Source organism: Podarcis erhardii (assembly GCF_964252035.2).
Source record: "Podarcis erhardii genome assembly, chromosome: 11".
In the NCBI taxonomy this organism is placed as follows: Eukaryota; Metazoa; Chordata; class Lepidosauria; order Squamata; family Lacertidae; genus Podarcis; species Podarcis erhardii.
The window spans coordinates 24,497,265-24,516,929 of record NC_138501.1 but is presented as its reverse complement, the minus strand read 5'-3'; the positions used below and the strand labels follow the sequence as shown (position 1 = coordinate 24,516,929).

Here is a 19,665-nt window from a genome sequence, read left to right as displayed (position 1 = left end):
ATCCAGACACTGACTAGACGCAGCCCTGCTTAGCAAAGCAAGTTGGCTATATCAGATATCCTCAGCTCTGGGACCTCAACCAAGGGCTGCCGCCGGAATAGGGACCAAATTACTTTGCTAAATAGGCACCGTCCTTGCTGCCGTTCATTATCATGTGCTGTCTCAGAAATGTACATCAGCTGTGTACATTAGCTGACACAACATATTCATTACAAGATATATACACAACTTGTGCACATTGAACTTGTGTGCATTCAAGCTTTACGCACAAGGCAAAGAAATAGAAAGGGGGCAGAAAAGGGGTGGTGCTCCAGGGAAAATGACTCTGGAAATGCCACCTGCCATTGAACCCAATGCATTTTGACTATACACAATTTTGGCTTTAGGAATGTAACCACAAAAGTTGTGGGCTTGCTGTATTTCTGCAATATACTCCCCCCCCCCATGTGGATCAAGGGAAAGTATAAACAGATACTTTGCTGCAGGTATTGTTTCTACTCGGAAGAAATATTTTTGTTATAAAGTAGGATGGGAGCGTTCTATAAACCTCTTGTAATGGCTGTGCCAAATACAGTGGTGCCCCGCAAGACGAATGCCTCGCAAGACGAAAAACTCGCTAGACGAAAGAGTTTTCCGTCTTTTGAGGTGCTTCGCAAGACGAATTTCCCTATGGGCTTGCTTCGCAAGATGAAAACGTCTTGCGAGTTCTTGCAAGTTTCCCCCCCTTTTCCCCCCCTTTTACTAAGCCGCTAAGCCGCTAATAGCGCTAATCCGCTAAGCCGCTAATAGGGGTGCTTCGCAAGACGAAAAAACCGCAAGATGAAGAGACTCGCGGAACGGATTAATTTCGTCTTGCGAGGCACCACTGTATCATGAGGCCAATTTCTAGGGGGAAAGCCTGTGTCTAACAAGGCTATAAAACACATATGTGTTCAATCCTTATGCTAGCAAAAGTGTAGTGACGTCTGCAAAGGATTGGTTCAAGATGACCTTGTATCAATGGGCAAGAACTAGGAGAGCTATTATATTTTATAGGAACAGCAAGCAGTATTTAGTTCTGAGATCTCAAGCTCTTATCTTTTCTAACTCTTACTGTTTTAGTAGTGTCACAATTCTCCCGTTATTCACGCAGGAATGGCCTAAGCAACGTCACTGGGGAAGTTCTGGATTTCTAATTTTGCAAATGATACAGGAGTGTCTCTCTCATTTTATTATGTGATGAAGTAGTGTTATCTGTATTACTGTTGTATAGAACAAAAATGGCACACTGCTTACCAAAGAGACATTTAGTGTATACTATCATACTTTACCTCGCCATCTGGAATACACTATTGATGAGACTTGCTCTATCATTGCTGCTAATTGCTTTATGGTTTTCTTTCAAAAGACGAATTAGGGCATCCCATCCATCATCTCCATAGTGCACAATATAATAACCATTCATTCCAACATTAAATTTTATCCACTCCACTTCTTCTGGGAGAATGATGTCATCTACACACAAAATATATCACAACCTTGTATTTTTCTGTCCAGCAGGATGACTCATTTCATTTACAGTTATCAACCACAGATAAATAACTGTTACAGATAGGTAGCCGTGTTGGTCTGCCATAGTCAAAACAAAATAAAAAAATTCCTTCCAGTAGCACCTTAAAGACCAACTAAGTTAGTTCTAGGTATGAGCTTTCGTGTGCATGCACACTTCTGATACACTTCGTGTATCTGAAGAAGTGTGCATGCACACGAAAGCTCATACCTAGAACTAACTTAGTTGGTCTTTAAGGTGTTACTGGAAGATAAATAACTGATTAGTGATAGTTAAAATTACTTAAAAACCTAGCCTTAATGTCTACTACACAGCTGCTTTGTGGATAAAAACTTCTGTGTGTCTTACAGGGACTAAAGAAATGGATAGCTTCGAACATCTGTATCTTCTTAATTCTTATAATCTTCCATAATAAAATTATTTAAGCTTGAAAACATAATTGTACTTCTTACCCATTTGTTTTTTTTAATATATATTTATTGAGATTTTTAAACATAAGTGCAAAGATAAAGAACAATATAACATATATCATAACATATTTTCTTAACTTCTTTGGACTCCCTCACATCTCCCACTCCCACTTGCATCATTGTCAATTCTTGCCCGCAATTTATCATCTTGTTTACATTCTTGTGTCCCATTCATTTAAATATAGTCTATTAATTCTCCAAAGGGTATATAATTTTTCCTCAACTTACTTGTCATCTTGATTCCATCTAATTTAGTGGTGCTCAATTATTTATGATCTAGCATCCTTTCTTAACATTCAACCAAATTACAATGTTTTTTTTAAATAAATCTTAAATTTCTTCCAATCTTCTTCAACCCTCTCCTCTCCCAGGTCTCGGATTCTGCCAGTCATCTCGGCTATCTCGGCTGTACTTCTTACCCATTTGTACTTCTTACCCATTTGAATTCAGTCAAACATACCTGTTTTAGATGTCAGCAAAAACTTCTGAATTTCAGCACATTTACTGGTAATATACGTTAATGGAACATGCCACAGATTCCTACAGTAAAATCAATGATGATTAGCTGATTGTTTCAACAGCCTGTATGAACACATATCTAAGCTGACCACTGAGCTGCATGACTGGGGGTATGTAAAGAGGGGTTTCTTGTTGAGAGTTATACGGCTGCAAGGTCTGTTTTCACACACTTAAAGGCAAACCTGCATTTCCAGAGATGGTTAATGATTCCTGCCATATTAACTCTCTACTATGAGTACCTATCTTTAAGAAAATGCTTTTGTTTCCTTAAGGCTTTGCCATCAGTCACATGTGCTCTCAAAGAAATGTAACAAGTGAAATTCCCTACAGGACAGAATTCAACCAGTCTCCAGTTTAGAGATTGTAACTTTTTCTCATTTAGAAAGTCTAGCATGCCCTCAGCTGATTTATTTGTATGATGTAAAAGAATATTCAATATGATTTTTCTAATAATAATAATAATAATAATAATAATAATAATAATAATTTATACCCTGCCCATCTGGCTGGGTTTCCCCAGCCACTCAGGGTGGTTTCCAACAAAGATTTAAAAATACATTAAAATGTCAGACATTAAAAACTTCCCTAAATACTAACTAGTTAAGAAATCACAGTGCAATCTGCATTATTTATTTATTTTTATAATTAAATGTTAGCCAGTGGTGGAGCTTCACTTGCTCCTTTCCCATTACCCGGTTGGTGCAGAAGAACTAGAAGCCTTCACATAGTGCTCTTGGTCTACATGTACTTTCTTCCCTTCTAACGTCACAGTTACCACTGGGAATCCTTTCTGCAGTGTCCAAGTGTCCATCATGGTCTTCACATCATGAAGCCCATTTTGGGTCCAGTGCTATAAATCAGGGACAAAAATATGAACTGAGATGCTGCTCATTGGGCAGTAGCAGCAAAGAGATAAAAATTACAAATCTGTCTTATCTGTATGACTTTCCATAGTTAACAATAGTGCGGGGTGACATTTTTGACGTATGGCAGAGAAACATTTAAGAATGAAAGTATATGGTTTCCTGTAACATTAAAATGGTGACAAAAACCAGTTCCATTTTTGCATCAATGCTAACCACACAAAGAATAAAGCTGGTTGGAGGTGGGATCTGATTTCCACTGAAGTACAGGTTTCTAACAATTCAGAAAGATTGCAAGGTTCAAGTTTGGCCACCACTGGTTTAAAGTATAGTTTTAGAACAACCTATCTCAAACCAGTGTTCAACCATGACTTCTTCCTAACCATAGTTTAAATAAACTACAGCTCACTGTCTCTGGATTTAACTGAGAATTGCAGATTGCTTAAAATCAGCAGAAAGAGATTCAAATCTCTTCCTCATAGGCATGAAAGGGAACCAGAGGCTCATCATAACTTGTTCATGTAGAAGGAAACCATTAATGTAGAGCATGAGGTGCTGATGCTTTCTCCTAAGTAACAGATGCCTTGGTCTCTGAATATCAGTTAAGTGTTATGCACCCTCACTCGTGGAAAGGGTGGCTACTCCCTCTTTAGTAAGAAATTTATAAATTTCTAAACAGAAATACAGCACGCAATAAAACACAAACTCACGGAAGTTGAGACTGTCTCCTGGCTTCTGCCACAAACCCCATCATTTTGTCCTCGACCTGCTGCTTCTGCAGGGCAAACCTAGCAACAAAACTCAGAAATTAGGTACCTAAGGCTTCAAAACACATGCAACAATACCGCTCAAAGAGCAATTCTGGCTAGCAATGCTTTGATAATTATGACATTGCTCACTAGGTATGCTGGTAGAAAACGTGCAAGAAATACTTACACCTGACAAGCTTTTCCACAAATCTTCGTTTTCTGTGTTCTGATAGCTGAATTGTGACAGATATTTTGTAATTCCAGCTCTAAACACTTCTGGGCTGATATAATGCAGTAGCATATTTAGAAGACAAGCACCCTGAAAAGAGGGGAGTGAAACGATAAATTCTACACTTGCTTTTTCAATGTCTGCTTATCTATGTCTGGAGCAAAAAGATGTTCAGGTGCTCTGATTAGGACACTCCTAAGCCCTAATCTTTCATAAAGTTCTCATCTTTGGGTTCCGGCTTTTACATTAGTTTTTTGTCTATATAAATTAAAACAAATGCTACAGAACGTATTCATTATGTGTTTGATGGTTGAGGGAAGGAGTGCATTTACACAGAATAAAATAAATAGTGTAATGAACTGTGCATAAGGGCAAAAAGGTGGGTCGATATCCTCAAAATATTAGGACACATGGAGCCCCTGAGAGCTTATAAGAATCTCATCAGAACTAAGGAAAGAATACATAAATCAGAAAATTTTAAAAATTTTACCTTCTCATAGGAAACACTATCAAACATTTCTAGAATCTGAGATGGATCTTCAACAGGGGTCGATATAGGATGTGAAGAATTTAAGGCGTCTACCTCCATAGCAGAGAAATAATTGTCTAAAAAATAATCTTCCTAATAAAAGAAAAACAAAGTACTTGTTTAATAGGGTTTGAAGGTCACTTTTAAAAATTACTTATTGTCATTTTTCAGAGGTTTTACATAAAGTTAACAAAACCAAAGAACTACAATTATCAACTCAGGCGATACAATCACCTTTGCAATAATAACAATTCACACATTATAATGGTAGTCATTTGTATAAATTTGGGGTAGAGGGAGAATGGGTATCATGAAAGACTTAGGAACTGGTCTTCTGTTTTCTGGTGAATTTGTAAAGGCAATTAAGTTCCACCACTCTCTAGCAAGTGTCCTTGTGTTTTACTGTTCTTGCAAGTCTTAACTTGTGTGTTAGCTGTTTTAGTGTGTCATTTAAAAGTATAGCTGAAAAGCTATCAGTGTTTTTACTTAATTTCTATGACAAAAATATTTGTACTCTTTATTAATTAATTAGCAGATTGATATCCTGCCTTTCCATCATTTGGCGACTGCTTTTTGATTTTGAAACATACAATGTACCTAAGCATGCAAGTTTGTGAATTAAAAGAAAAATAAATTTTGAACCCCCCCCCCAAATTACCTGACTGATTTTCAGAGGGGGTAAACTTGTTAGTCTGTTTCACAAAAAAGAAGGAGTTTTGTGGCACCTTAAAGATTAATACTTATTATACCATAGGCTTTTTTGTGCTAGAGTTCCCTTTATAACGGGGTCCTCAAACTTTTTAAACAGGGGGCCAGTTCACGGTCCCTCAGACACTGTTGGGGGGAGGGCTATAGTTTGAAAAAAATATGAATGAATTCCTATGCACAATGCACATATTTTATTTGTGGTGCACAAAAAACAGGAAAAACAATACAATATTTAAAATGAAGAATGATTTTAATAAACATAAACTTATAAGTATTTCAATGGGGAGTATGGGCCTGCTTTTGGCTAATGAGATGGTTGTTAGATGGATATCTAAATAAGGGAATGCGCAGCGCCGGATATCACATCGACACAGATGCAGAAAATTGAGTCTGCTCAGACGCAGAAAATGATCCAACCCACGGAGGGGGCTCTGAGGCAGTGAACCAGCCCAGGCAAGGTAAGCCTTGTCAGCTCCTGGCCTAGAGCGAGTAAGGGAGCGCTGAACAGGGAGGAGGGCCGAGGAGACCCTCACACCCTTTCCCCCGCCTCCTCTGTGCTAGGGGTGGTGGTGCTGCTGCTGCCCTCCGAGGCCATAGACCCGTTAAGACAGCGGTGGATTCTGTAACTGCCGGGTTGGGCCGGGTTCAGGACCCTGGCAGCCAGATCTGGCCCGCGAACCATAGTTTGAGGACCCCTGCTTTATAAGTGCATGAAGTGTTATCCTAAATTGGCAGGAATATACACATACACGTGTAATATATATAGAGAGAGAGAGGAAAAATGTAAGCAGTGAAGTCAGGGGGAAATGAAATGTGGAAAATATTGACAGTGACAATTATGTTAAAGTGGATGTAAAACCATTACAGTGATGTATTTTTGTTAAACAATTATAGGCCGTTCACACATCAGCGTTGATGACAGCACACACATCCTGACATTGGCAAGCTAATTGTCACTTGTAGTGGGATAATTACATGTTATCTCAATTCTGGTGACTGAAGTGCTACCCTATTAAGAATGTTATTTCACCTGTCACCTGAAACAAGGTAGCAGCTTTTATCTCAAATTAGCTTGCCAATGCCAGGATGCTTATTTGCCCAAGAGGGACATGTCCTTTATCAGTCTCCCAGCCCTGAAACTCATGCTGCCCCCATGCCCCACCCCATATACATGAATAGCAGTATATGACTTGTGGTCCAGGGTGTCTGGAGTTATGGACAAGAATCTTTTCAGGTGATTGTTGCTGGTTTGACTTATTTCCAATAATAATAATAGTTCTATAATCTTCAGCGAGCAATCAACATTGATTTTAAGAAACATTTTAGTATTATAAAAACTGGAATGTTAATACTCACAACTTTCAGTTCTGGGTGGGTAACATTTACAGACACAAATTCCATAAAATTTGCAAATCCTTCATTGAGCCAGAGATCATTCCACCATTCCATGGTGACTAGATTTCCAAACCACTGCAAGAGAAAACATCTGATAGCAGAGATTTTCAACTGTTTTAAATTAATCCTCTGGTGCCTTCATTACACTGAAGAATCCACTGACTAGCGCAGCTATCAATTTCATGTATAAAATTAGTGATAACTTACCTGGTGAGCAAGTTCATGGGCTATAACCAAGGTAATTCCAAGTCTACTTGACGCTGAGGATTTTTCAGGATCGTATAACAAAGCAGATTCCCTGTATGTAATCAATCCCCAATTTTCCATTGCACCAGACTGAAAATCGGGAATAGCTGCAAGGTCTGCAAATACATTTTGAAAAAGTTGTCCCTCATACCTGCTCACTCCATTTATAAATTCACAAGTCAACTTTGAAAGTAAACATATACATAGGTAGGTTTCATTTGTATGTATGTGTAACTTAGACCAACATTTCTATCAAAAGTAAAGTAGCGAATTTACCTTGCTTAGGCAGAGGATATGGAATGCTAAAATATCCCTCATAGAAGTCTAACAGTTTTACTGCTGCATCCAAGGCATAATCCAGTTGGTTGATCACATGTGGTACAGCATATACTGAAACCTAAAATCATCACCAACAACAAAACACAAACATTGATGAATTCTGAACTCCAACTTAAGAAAATATAAAAGTTAATTAATTGGTTAACACCTTAAAATGAGAGTAAAGTTGAAAGGTATCCAACATTTGATTTAGCTTTTCCTACCTTCTGTGCATAGGTAAACTCCTGTAAAAACCAATGGCAGAGGATATGTTTCTTAGGAAGACATAGTCCTGATCCATTCAAATTAAAGGACTCCGAAGGTGGATCTTAATTTAGCAAAAAATACACTAACAATGGCAGTGAAAGTATCTATATCTTATATAACCTTTTTAACCTTGTCAAACCCTGGAATCAAGAAAATTTTATTTTGTGGAGGGTGCTTGTGGAGATTCTGACTAAGGATCAGGCAGAACTTTCTGACGGTAAGAGCTGTTCAACAGTGGAATGGTCTCCCTTGGGAGGTGATGCTCTCTCCTTCCTTAGAGGTTTTTAAGCATAGGTTGGGTGGCTATCAACTGCAGAAAGTTGAGCTAGATGACTCTCAGGCATGGCCGTGGCCAGGTGGGGGCAGAGGAGCAGTTGGCTCCCCTAGATCAAGTAAAACAATAGAAATACTGACCAATTATATTGGTTCTAACCTGCCCCTCAAGTCCTGCCCCCCTAACAAAGTCGTACCACTCCCTAACAAAATTCTTGTCTATGCCCATGCCCTCAGGGCACTTTCCAAATTAACAATTCCATGATTCTATAGGGAAGAGCCACTGTGGTGGGTAGAGAGTTGAATTTGGACAGGGACCAAGTTCAAATGTTTGCTTAGAAATGAAGTACACAGGATTACCCTGGGGCAGTGGCTGTATGTATCTCATACTAAGCTACCTCATGGTGTTTTAGCGCAGATAAACTGAAAGTCTAACTAGGAAAGATAAAGTGCCCTGTGAACTGCCTTTATTATTATTTTTTAATTTAAAGGCACATTATCTCATTATCCAGATGCTCAGTCTTTTTTGCAATTGCATGTACTCAAGCTTTTTAATTTTTATCCCAGCAGTTTAGAAAATTAAGCATTACTGGTACACATTTCTACCAACAAATGTAAACAGCTGTGCAATGGCTGCTATCCATATAACTGATGCTTAACAAATGGAGCACGACCACTGCAAGTCTAAACTTTTGCTTCTTATAGCATTGTAATTGATGTTTTGAGAACTACTGAAAAAAATATTTCAAATTCTATAGGGTTGGATCCAGAGTTAGTCACAACCAATTTAAGCACCATTGATTTCAATGGATCTACTCTAAGTATGACTAAGTCTAGCTCTAACCCATAATAATTTCTTTAAAACCTTTCTAGGCTCTAATTACTTTAAAAATTGAAACTGCTACAATTTTAAAATATCAATATGCAACACTTCAGTTGATATGAAAAGTTTACCTTAATTCCACGGGAAGTCATCTTGGAAACGGATTTGAAATCTGAAACAATGAAGGCCACTAGGTAAGTGCTCATCTTTACACTGACATCAAAACGGTCTTCAATGAGCTGCCCTCCGATGTTTACGGATTCCACCTAAAAAATGTAAAAACTATTACATTTCAGCTCTAGCTCTGAAGTACATTCATTACTTCTGGTCTTGCGCGCGCACACACACATACACTATATATTATCTCCCTCATAGCTCTTTTAAATGCTTTCTCCATTTCACAGTTGCAAACCTACATCTAAGAAGAAGCTAGAAACAGATCGTTAAGAAGGGCAACCTAGCAGGAGGGAATTGCCCCCTATTTCTAGCCCTACTCAACAGATTTACACTTTTCCAGCACATGAATATATTCATTTTTAAATTCTGCTTTGCTTTCTTATGTGAGCACCAAAAGTGAACACAACATGAGCATAAACTCCTATGAGATGTGGTTTATAGTGTACAACGGTAATGTTTTCTACGTTACTTTGCTTTATCTTGCTCAACTAGGCAGATCAAAGAATACAAAGTATACACCTACAATGGGCATATTGGATAGTGCAAGATGTTTCGGTTCTCTTATGATCTTAATAGAAAATTTAGCTTTGAATGCAGGCTCATCAAAGCAAGGGAAAGCCATACGTGCAGCTGTTGGTTCAAACTGTGTTGCTGCAAGCACCCTGGAATTAAGAAAAAGAATACATGACATATATGCTTTGTTAGTAGTACAGTACATAGTAGTACAGTAAAAATATTCAAAGATGAACATTTCACCTAATGAATAGAAATCAGCTTGCATTTCTTCATTGAAGAAAGAGATATTTAAAAAACTTTTAACAGTGTATTAAGAAGCAGATTCCATTATGCTAATGAAATTTACTTTGATATAAATATGCATATGACTGCAACCTAAAGGTGCTTTCAGACAGGTATTTAATGTGGGATTGGAGCTCCTCACATATGCAAGTTTTTTGCGTGTGTTTTGCAATTCTATATGACACGAACTTTATAAACACAGAAGCAATGAATCATAGGAAACAGGAAGGTCAAAAAGATACATACAAATCTAAATGAAAATAGACTTACCTTACTTCTCCTTCTGGAGTTCTATATGAGCTTTTATAGAATCCATGAAAACTGTCTGAGAGATTAGCAGAATACTCAATGCTAATAATGTACTTGTGCTCAGTTTGCAGTGGTTCAGTAGCAACGAGTGCAATCTGTTCATATGGTGGGTATTCTAAAACAGTCACTTCTTTATCAGCATCAGGGGATCCTGTTGCTCCTTGGATTGTAGCTTTGGTGATCTGGAGATATTTGCTGTGCAGGATGACCGAGCTAGTTTGTTCAATTACCATAATCTCTATTTTGGCCAGTCCAGTAAAAGTTAAAGTGGTGAGATTTGGATGAATAAGAAGATCATAATGAACTGGGACGACATGCTTGGGAAGCCTACTTTTATTCCAAGGAAACTGATTACTTCCACCTCCAGTGCTTGAATCTGTTGTTTGGCTATTGAGATTACAGCTCAAGAATGGAACAAGACTTAAAATGACTAGCAATAGAAACATTTTCAGCTTCTTCAAGGCAACTGTATAATCTGGAAGCAGCAATCTCAGTGTCAGGTTGTTATTGTATCCAGTGACAAATCTAATAAAGAAACATTATTAAATTAATAGAAAAACCTTTAAAAACCTCTTTGACTACCACCTATGGCTTTCCCTATCATCATCATAATAATAATAATAATAATAATAATAATAATAATAATGTATTATTTATACCCCACCCATCTGGCTGGGCCTCCCCAGCCACTCTGGGCGGCTTCCATAGAAACCAAAAATACAGTAAAATATCACACGTTAAAAACTTCCCTGAACAGGGCTGCCTGAAGATGTCTTCTGAATGTCAGGTAATTGTTTATCGCTTTGACATCTGCTGGAAGGGCGTTCCACAGGGCGGGCGCCACTACCGAGAAGGCCCTCTGCCTGGTTCCCTGTAGCTTTGCTTCTTGCAATGAGGGAACCGCCAGAAGGCCCTTGGCGCTGGAGCTCAGCGTCCGGGCAGAATGATGGGGGTGGAGACGCTCCTTCAGGTATACTGGACCAAGGCCGTTTAGGGCTTTAAAGGTCAGCACCAACACTTTGAATTGTGCTTGGAAACGTACTGGGAGCCAATGTAGGTCTTTCAAGACCGGTGTTATATGGTCTCGGTGGCCGCCCCCAGTCACCAGTCTAGCTATCAATGCAATCTTTTGTGTCAGAAAAACATCAACAGTGCAGAATTCCATGCACTTTGGATTTATAAAGTGGAGACTGAAGGAGCACTTCCATTGCATCATACATGTCTTATTCAACTGCTCTGATCTGCAGAACTTGCCCTTCTACAAATGCCATGATGATGTCTGTTCTGCATGTGCAAGGAACTGAACTTCTAGTGTGGTGGCACCTATACTTTGATACTCCCTGCCTATTGATAGTAGAGGCAGGTGCCTTTGCTACATTATTTCAGATGTCTACGGAAAACTTTTTATTTTAGCAAGCCTACCCAGATACTGTATGTAACTAGCACTGTGTATACCCCATACTGTACATTTAAGAAACAATAATGGAAAGCACCACTGCACCCCAAATTCTAAGAATTGTAGTTTGCTAAACTGCTGGGAACTGCAGCTTTGAGGGGTAAACAATTCCCAAGATTCTTTGGGGGAAGACATGGGCTATGAATTTGCTTTCAAAGTCTGGTGTGTGCACAGCCTAAGTCATCTTATGTTCGTTAAAAAAAAGTTTTTACAGATTTTCACATAGACCACACAAAACGTTGTGATAATCTGTAAAACTTTCAAAATAAATAAAATATGCACAGCAGGTAGGTGCACAAGTCTAAGGCTTGTTTCTACAGCCCCATATGCCAAGCACTCAGTCCCAGGGATACACATGGCACCCCTTGGGGCAGGCTAGAAGCCAGTTGTTCTTGGTCTGTCCTCATTTTACTGCCAACTAATTCCACCAAAGCGAGCTGGACTTTTAGCACGATGGGGGGTGGGGTGGAGGAGAAGCAACTTTTCCTCAACTCCAGGTAGAGTTTTAATGTTCGGCCATTTTTGTCGTTGCGGCTGCCTACTTATTCCACAGCTCAAGCACCTGAGCTTCCCCCTCACCAACCCCTCAAGATTCCTGGGAACTGTAGTTTCAATGTGCTGGGAAAACATGGCTCCTTGTGAAGGGGTAAACTACAATTCCCATGATTCCGACTTCCGGTCGGCGCCAGCGTTTGATGGCGGTCCTAGCCTCGAGCTCCGAGGCAGGACTGCTCCGTAAGTTCGGGTCTTACCCGCTACGGCAAGCGGGGGACCCCTAAAATCACAGGCGCTGAAGCCTGTGAGCAAGGAGATTCGGTGGGCACCTTTGCGCCCCCCCGGCATCGTGAAAGAGCCTTTTTAAAGGCTCCGGAGCGGCATCGGGGTGAGCGCGGTGCTGAGGATCGCTACCCAGCTTACGGAGTGAAGCCGCGTCGCCATTAACGGAGAGCGCCGATTCCTTTCTGAAACTAAAGATTGGCAACAACAATACCCGTGAGTAAGAACGCAAAATTAAAAACGGGACTTAAAAATTTAGAAGATTTGGCTGAAAACGGGAAGGCAAAAATTAAGGAAGTCAGCCTCCCGGATCTGCATGATTAACGGAGCAATGAAAGACTGAGCTGTGATTAAACGGACTTTCCTCTTAATTCTTATTAAACCAGACATCGAAAGGATCTCCCCCCTGTAGTGCAGGAGAAGGGGGGGAGGAAACAGAATTAATTTAACCTGCAAAAGAAAGGGATAAGGAATAAAAAACCTCTGCTGCTGACACTTCTGGTCAGGCTGCCGGAGCAGCGATCGCCTGAAAAAAGGAACTGTCAAGTGAGCTGTCAAAGGACAGCGGCTACAAAATAAGACTTATTTTGAAACATACTCGGGACTTTGGTGGATTACAATTTTAACAGTAAAGTGCTACAAACTAAAGACTTTTAATGGGACTTTTGCCTTTGGACTTTCTGTTTCTTTGTTCTGGGTGCCTTTGGATGGTTACAATTTCCTCCTCTAGAGGGCTTTAGCTACATTACGGAGTATCCAGTGGGATTTTCCACTTGCAACTTTCCTGTGTGAATGACCTTGAGTTATGAGCAACCCGCCAGAAGAGATTTCAACAAGAAGTAAAACAAAGCAGGCTCAAAAACAAGCTCAAAAAAGAGGCTCCTTATCAGGAGCAGCAGCTGCACAAGAAAAAATAACAGCAGCATCAATGGAGTCAATGACACAGGCCCTGCTTAAAATAAATCAGTCACTAGAAGTACTTACTAAGCAATCTGCAGAACTCACTAAACAGTCTACAGAGAACTCAAAGAAATTGACGGAGTTGACAACAAGACTAGACCTGAATACAACAACAATTTCATCTAATACAGATTCCATAAACCGTTTGGTTCAAGAATCTACGGAAACAAGGAAAATAGCTGAGAGTGCTAGGTCCACTGCTGAAGAAACCAAAGGAAAGTTTGCGCCTATTGTAAAAAAAGTACATGAACATGATTCAGCATTAGCCCTACTAGAACTGGAAAGGAAAAGTAAGAATCTGAAATTAAGACTGGTTCCAGAAGAGGAAGAGGACAAGCTCGGGGAATTCCTTACAGACAAATTTCAAGACTTCTGGAATGATGAGCTAGATGGAGAGGAAGATGAATTTATGATAACCTCAGCCTTTCGGATTGGCAGGAAGCAAGGGAAGAAGCCAAGAGATTGTTTAATTACCTTAGGATCAAAGGAACAAAGAGACAAAATATTGAACCTACATTTCCAGAAGGCCTTGGTCATTAAAAATTCTCAGATTCAAATCTTCAAGGATATTCCTAAATACTTTTTGGAGGTTAGATCTCAATTTAAAGAACTAGTTGATCTACTTAAGAAGAATAACATCCCATTTAGGTGGGAATTTCCACAAGGGCTGTCCTTTAGCTACAAAGGGAAGAAAATTAAAATAAAAACAAACCAGGATAAAGAGATCTTTTTGGAAAGAAATCAAGAGGATCTTCAGAAAGGAACTGTCAGCGAGGAGGAAGTACCGGACATCTCAAATCTATCATTTGGACTGAACCGAGCACCGACCGAGGAGGAACAACAACTTGGTGCAGTCGGTGGAAGGTCTACCCAGTAACCAAAATGTCTCTGCAACTCTTCAGCTGGAACTGCAATGGTTTGAACCACCCTCGAAAAAGGGGCCAAGTATTTCATTTATTAAAGAAGGAACAACTAGATGTAATCTGTTTACAAGAAACTCACATTGCCAGGATACATAGAAAACTTTTAACAAACAAGAGATTAGGACAAGAATTTATATCATCAGATAGAGTCAAGAAAAGAGGAGTTGTGATTTATGTCAAGGAAAAATTTGAACCAAAATTGATCTTTAAGGATGACCAAGGAAGATACCTGGCAGTGGAAATCCAAATTTATGGAGAAAAAATATTGATTGTCGGAGTTTATGCACCAAATGAGGGGAAGGCTGAACTCTTTAAGAAGTTGCATGAGACTTTAATGGACTTTTTGGACTTTAAAATTATAATGATGGGTGACATGAATGGAGTCGTCTCTACAAACATGGATAAGGCCCAAAGACAAACAATATCTAATGACGGAAGACTACCAAAGACTTTTTTTGACCTGACTGACACTATGGATCTGATCGATATTTGGAGAACTAGGAACCCTCTGGAAAGGGAGGGGACTTTCTTCTCTGAAGCAAAAATGACATGGACTAGAATTGATCAAATATGGATTTCTAGTAATCTGGCATCAAAGGTTAAAAAAACAGAAATCTGCCCAAAGACCTGCTCTGACCATAATGCTGTCAAGATGGAAATGAAGCTGACAACAGCTGGAACCTTCAGATGGAGAATGAATGACACTCTCTTTGGAGATGGGGAAATTTGTAAAAAGGCCCAAGAAACACTTAAAGACTACTTCGAGATCAATTTGAGATCAGATACAGAAAAAAGAATCATTTGGGACGCAAGTAAAGCCGTGATGCGTGGCTTCCTAATACAACAGAATTCAATAAAGAGGAAAAAGCAGAATGAGAAGAAAGAGAAAATTTGGAATCTAATAAAAGAAGGGGAGAAGAAATTGAGATCTAAGCCTAAATCCCAGGAGATATTAAGAGAAATAAAATTTTATCAAACACAATATATGGAATTGACGAACCAGGAAATAGAATGGAAAATTAAACAAATGAGACAAAAGACTTTTGAATCTGCAGATAAATGTGGGAAGCTACTGTCTTGGCAACTGAAAAAGAGACAAAAATTGAACACAGTGACATCACTCGAAGTAGATGGGAAGTCTATTAATAAACCAAATGAGATAAGTAATTGTTTTCAAAGTTTCTTTAAGAAATTATACAAACAAGGGCCAAAAAATGAACAGGAGATAGAAGAATTTATTGGAAAATACGGACTATCAAAAATCTCTGAAAACAATAGAAGGAGTTTAAACGAGAAAATTACAGACCAAGAAATAGAGAGTGCCATCCAGGATATGAAGCTGGGAAAATCACCAGGGCCAGATGGATTAACTGCGAGATATTATAAAGTATTGAAGGATTGGTTAATACAACCATTGAAAGAAGTCTGCAACCAAATTTTGGAGGGGAAAAAGGCTCCCGAATCGTGGAAGGAAGCATTCATCTCACTTATACCAAAGACAGAAACTGAGAAACATCAAGTCAAGAATTACCGCCCTATATCACTTTTGAACGTGGATTATAAAATTTTTGCAGACATTCTAGCAAAAAGATTCAAAAAAGTGCTGTTAGAGGAGATTCACAGGGACCAAACAGGCTTTCTACCAGGCAGGCATTTGTCAGACAATGTGAGGAATATTATAGATATTCTAGAACTTTTGGAAACTGACATAAATAGAAAAGCTGTTTTGATTTTTGTGGATGCAGAGAAAGCCTTTGACAATATTTGTTGGAGTTTTATGAAGAGGAATCTCCAAGGAATGGGGGTAGGCAAGAACTTTGAAAATGGTATAAGTGCAATTTATTCTGAGCAAAAGGCCAAACTTATTGTAAATGGTATGGTTATGGATGAAATTCCAATAGAGAAAGGGACACGACAGGGATGCCCAATTTCCCCTCTATTGTTTATATCGGTACTGGAGGTTTTCCTTAACATGATTAGAAGAGACCAGCTGGTTAAAGGTATACAGGTCGGAACTAAACATTATAAGCTAAGAGCATTTGCAGATGACCTAGTTTTGACACTACAACAGCCAGAAACTAGCACAAAAAGAGTTTTGGAACTTATTGAAATATTTGGTCAGGTAGCAGGTTTTAAATTGAATAAACACAAGACAAAGGTGTTGGAAAAAAATCTCACGGTGGGGGAAAAAGATAGTTTTCAAAGAGAAACGGGTTTGGAAATTACTAAAAAGGTAAAATATCTGGGGGTGAACTTAACATCTAAGAATGTGAATCTATTTAAAGATAATTATGAGAAATGCTGGGCTGAAGTGAAGAAAGATTTCGATATATGGTCAAGATTGAGACTTTCCTTGTTAGGCCGAATTGCTGTAATTAAGATGAATGTATTGCCGAGATTGTTGTTTTTGTTCCAGACATTGCAAATTTTAGATAAGATGGACTGTTTCAAGAAGTGGCAGAAAGATATATCTAAATTTGTCTGGCAGGGCAAAAAACCCAGAATTAAATTCAAGATTTTGACTGATGCAAAGGATAGAGGGGGCTTTGCCCTGCCGGACTTAAAACTTTACTATGAAGCAGCAGCTTTTTGCTGGCTGAAACCATGGCTACTTCTTGAGAATACAGATATTCTGGACTTGGAAGGTTATGATAATAGTTTTGGTTGGCATGCATATTTATGGTATGACAAGGTAAAGGTACACAGAAATTTTAAAAATCATATTATTAGGAAAGCATTGTATAATGTATGGAATCGATATAAAGATTTGTTTGAAAGTAAAACCCCCAGGTGGCTGTCACCAATGGAAGCTAAGGCGGTAAAAAGATTGAACATGGATACAGACTGGCCAAAATACTGTGAAATTATAGAATATGATGGTGAAAAGTTGAAACTACAGAGTTTTGAGAAATTGAAACCTAAAGTCCGAGATTGGTTACATTATTACCAGATTAATGAAACTTTTAAGCAGGACAGAAAACTAGGATTTCAGAAGGAGAGGTCAAAGTTAGAAACAGAATTGCTAGAACCCAATACTAAGAATTTGTCTAGAATGTATAATCTGCTGCTAAAATGGAACACACAAGATGAAACGGTTAAATCAGCCATGATTAAGTGGGCACAAGATATTGGTCATGATATTATGTTTGCTGACTGGGAGCAGTTATGGACCACAGGTATTAAATTTACGGCATGTAGTGCCCTGAAAGAGAACATAATGAAAATGATCTATAGGTGGTACATGACCCCAGTCAAGCTTGCAAAGATATATCATTTGCCCAATAACAATTGCTGGAAGTGTAATGAATGTGAAGGAACTTTTTATCACCTTTGGTGGACCTGCCCAAAGATTAAGGCCTACTGGGAAATGATCTATAATGAAATTAAGAAAATCCTTAAGTGGACATTTGTAAAGAAACCGGAGGCTTTTCTCTTGGGCATGGTCGGCCAATTGGTACCAAAGAAAGATAGGACCTTTTTTATGTACGCAACAACAGCAGCAAGAATCCTTTTGGCGAAGTATTGGAAGACTAAAGAATTACCTACTCTGGAAGAATGGCAGACCAAGGTGACTGAATTTATGGGACTGGCAGAGATGACCGGCAGAATCCGTGACCAGAAGAAAGAGACAGTGGAGGAGGACTGGAAAAAATTTAAAATCTATCTTAAAAATTGTTGTAAAATTTCGGAATGTTAAGATGTCAGGGGATTGGACACTAAGAATTACAGCTATAAATCGAAATTTATAAAGCAGAAACTCTTTTTAAAGAGAATTAAATATAAAAATGGGATGAAGAATTGCTAAAAATTTTGAAATTTGGATGCAGTGAAGGGGAGGTTTGGGGAAGTCGCATTATGTTTGTTTTGTTTTTTCTTTATGTTGTAAAATCAATAAAAATTATTATAAAAAAAAAAAATAAAAAAAAAAAATACAATTCCCATGATTCCGTGGGGGAGAAAACGTGTGTGGCGGACTGCGGGCGAATCTCTAGACTGACTATGACGGTGAAAGGTACAGGGGTGGGGTAGGGGCGACGCACGCGGCCAGGCCCCTCCGACACCTTGCCCCCAAACCCGGCCTGGGCCTCCTGCGCTGCGCCTCAAAAAAGGGGGCGAGGCGGCGGCCTGCTGAGGGTGAGCATGCGCAGTGGAGCGTTCTTGCTCCTACTGCGAAAAGAGGTGCGCGCCAAAGCTAGGCCCCTTCGGCGGAGAGGCCTCCGCCTCCCCTGCGCTCCCTTCCCTTATCCCGCGAGCGGTACCTACTCTCCCGGCTCCCGCACGCTGGCGCGGCCCCCGTACCTATTCGGAGGAAGGGAGCGTGAAGAGGCCTCCGCCGCCGCCGCAGCCCCTGCCTCTTCTTCTCCCTCAGAGCCGGAGGAGCGAAAGCGAAAGCGAATTTCTCCCCTCGCTACACGTCTCGGTGTCGCGGGGACTTTAGTGGATCTCCGCCTTTTGCGCCCTTTTGCCCAGCGGCACGAGCCTTTGCACCAGGGCGAGGAAGCGGCGTCTGCAAGCCCCGCTGTACACCGTTAAATTATATATATTACTAACTATGACGTCGAGGAAGCAATTCTATTTTGTCCGCGCCGGTGCACCTGCTTCTGAAGCATATCGTCCCAACGTTACAACCTTGGCTGGCGGAAGATCAGCTTCCTGCTCGAGCAGATTTTGAGTTTCAAAAAAAAAAAGAAAAGAAAGGGGAAATGTACCCAAGCAAAGCGCTTGTTGCTGCTTCTTTCTCTCTCTCCCTTTTTTTTGCGTTCACAGCTGCAGCCTTAAGATAGTCCCTTATTTGTAGAGAGCCTATGATAAGTTTTGTCGTGATCCAGTGTTGGACGTACAGTATGTTCCTTAAGCAGTAAGCAGTTCCTTAAGCAGTTTGAAATGGTTCAATTGTATTGCATGGTTTTATGATCAGGCTAATTGCCCTAGATACATTTGGGAGAAAAGTAAGCTACAGTATAAGCAGTGTTTTCAGGGGGAAAAGGGGAAAGGTTTTGGTACTACAACAACTTATAACAACAACAACTACTACTACTACAACTTACATATTATTTATGCCCTGCCTAAATGGGTTGGTTTCCCCAGCCACCCTGGGCTGCTCCCAACAGAATATTAAAAACACAATAAAACATCAAACATTAATAACTTCCCCAAACAGGGCTGCCTTCAGATGTCTTCTAAAAGTAAGTGCCATACTTCTAACATTTGAAAAAACTCTGCCGGTACTTCGTACTTTTGAGTACCCCCATAAGAAAAAGCACTGGATATCATTCTGAATATCCAGCGGTGAATGGGATAACTACATATGGCGACACTATTTTGTA

The 19,665-nt window shown here is 39.6% G+C and overlaps 1 protein-coding gene across 3 annotated transcripts in view; it reads right to left on the bottom strand.

Annotated features, from left to right (window-relative positions):
• ERAP1 (endoplasmic reticulum aminopeptidase 1) overlaps positions 1-19,068 on the bottom strand; it is a 28,806-nt gene extending 9,738 nt beyond the window's left edge. Inside the window, exons 1-13 of one of the 3 annotated variants that reach the window (XM_081880400.1) lie at positions 18,934-19,068; positions 10,184-10,747; positions 9,639-9,777; positions 9,070-9,204; positions 7,534-7,654; positions 7,219-7,373; positions 6,973-7,086; positions 4,870-5,001; positions 4,338-4,469; positions 4,112-4,189; positions 3,231-3,388; positions 2,480-2,559; positions 1,311-1,494 (exon numbers count right to left, since the gene is read on the bottom strand). In XM_081880400.1, coding sequence (XP_081736526.1) covers positions 1,311-1,494; positions 2,480-2,559; positions 3,231-3,388; positions 4,112-4,189; positions 4,338-4,469; positions 4,870-5,001; positions 6,973-7,086; positions 7,219-7,373; positions 7,534-7,654; positions 9,070-9,204; positions 9,639-9,777; positions 10,184-10,668 — 1,913 coding nt within the window. In that variant the 5' untranslated portion in view covers positions 10,669-10,747; positions 18,934-19,068. Of the gene's footprint in view, positions 1-1,310; positions 1,495-2,479; positions 2,560-3,230; positions 3,389-4,111; positions 4,190-4,337; positions 4,470-4,869; positions 5,002-6,972; positions 7,087-7,218; positions 7,374-7,533; positions 7,655-9,069; positions 9,205-9,638; positions 9,778-10,183; positions 10,748-18,597; positions 18,617-18,637; positions 18,900-18,933 lie in introns of those variants that run through there. The other 2 variants (XM_081880399.1, XM_081880401.1) reach the window with 2 other exon arrangements.
• Positions 19,069-19,665: the final 597 nt, after the last annotated feature.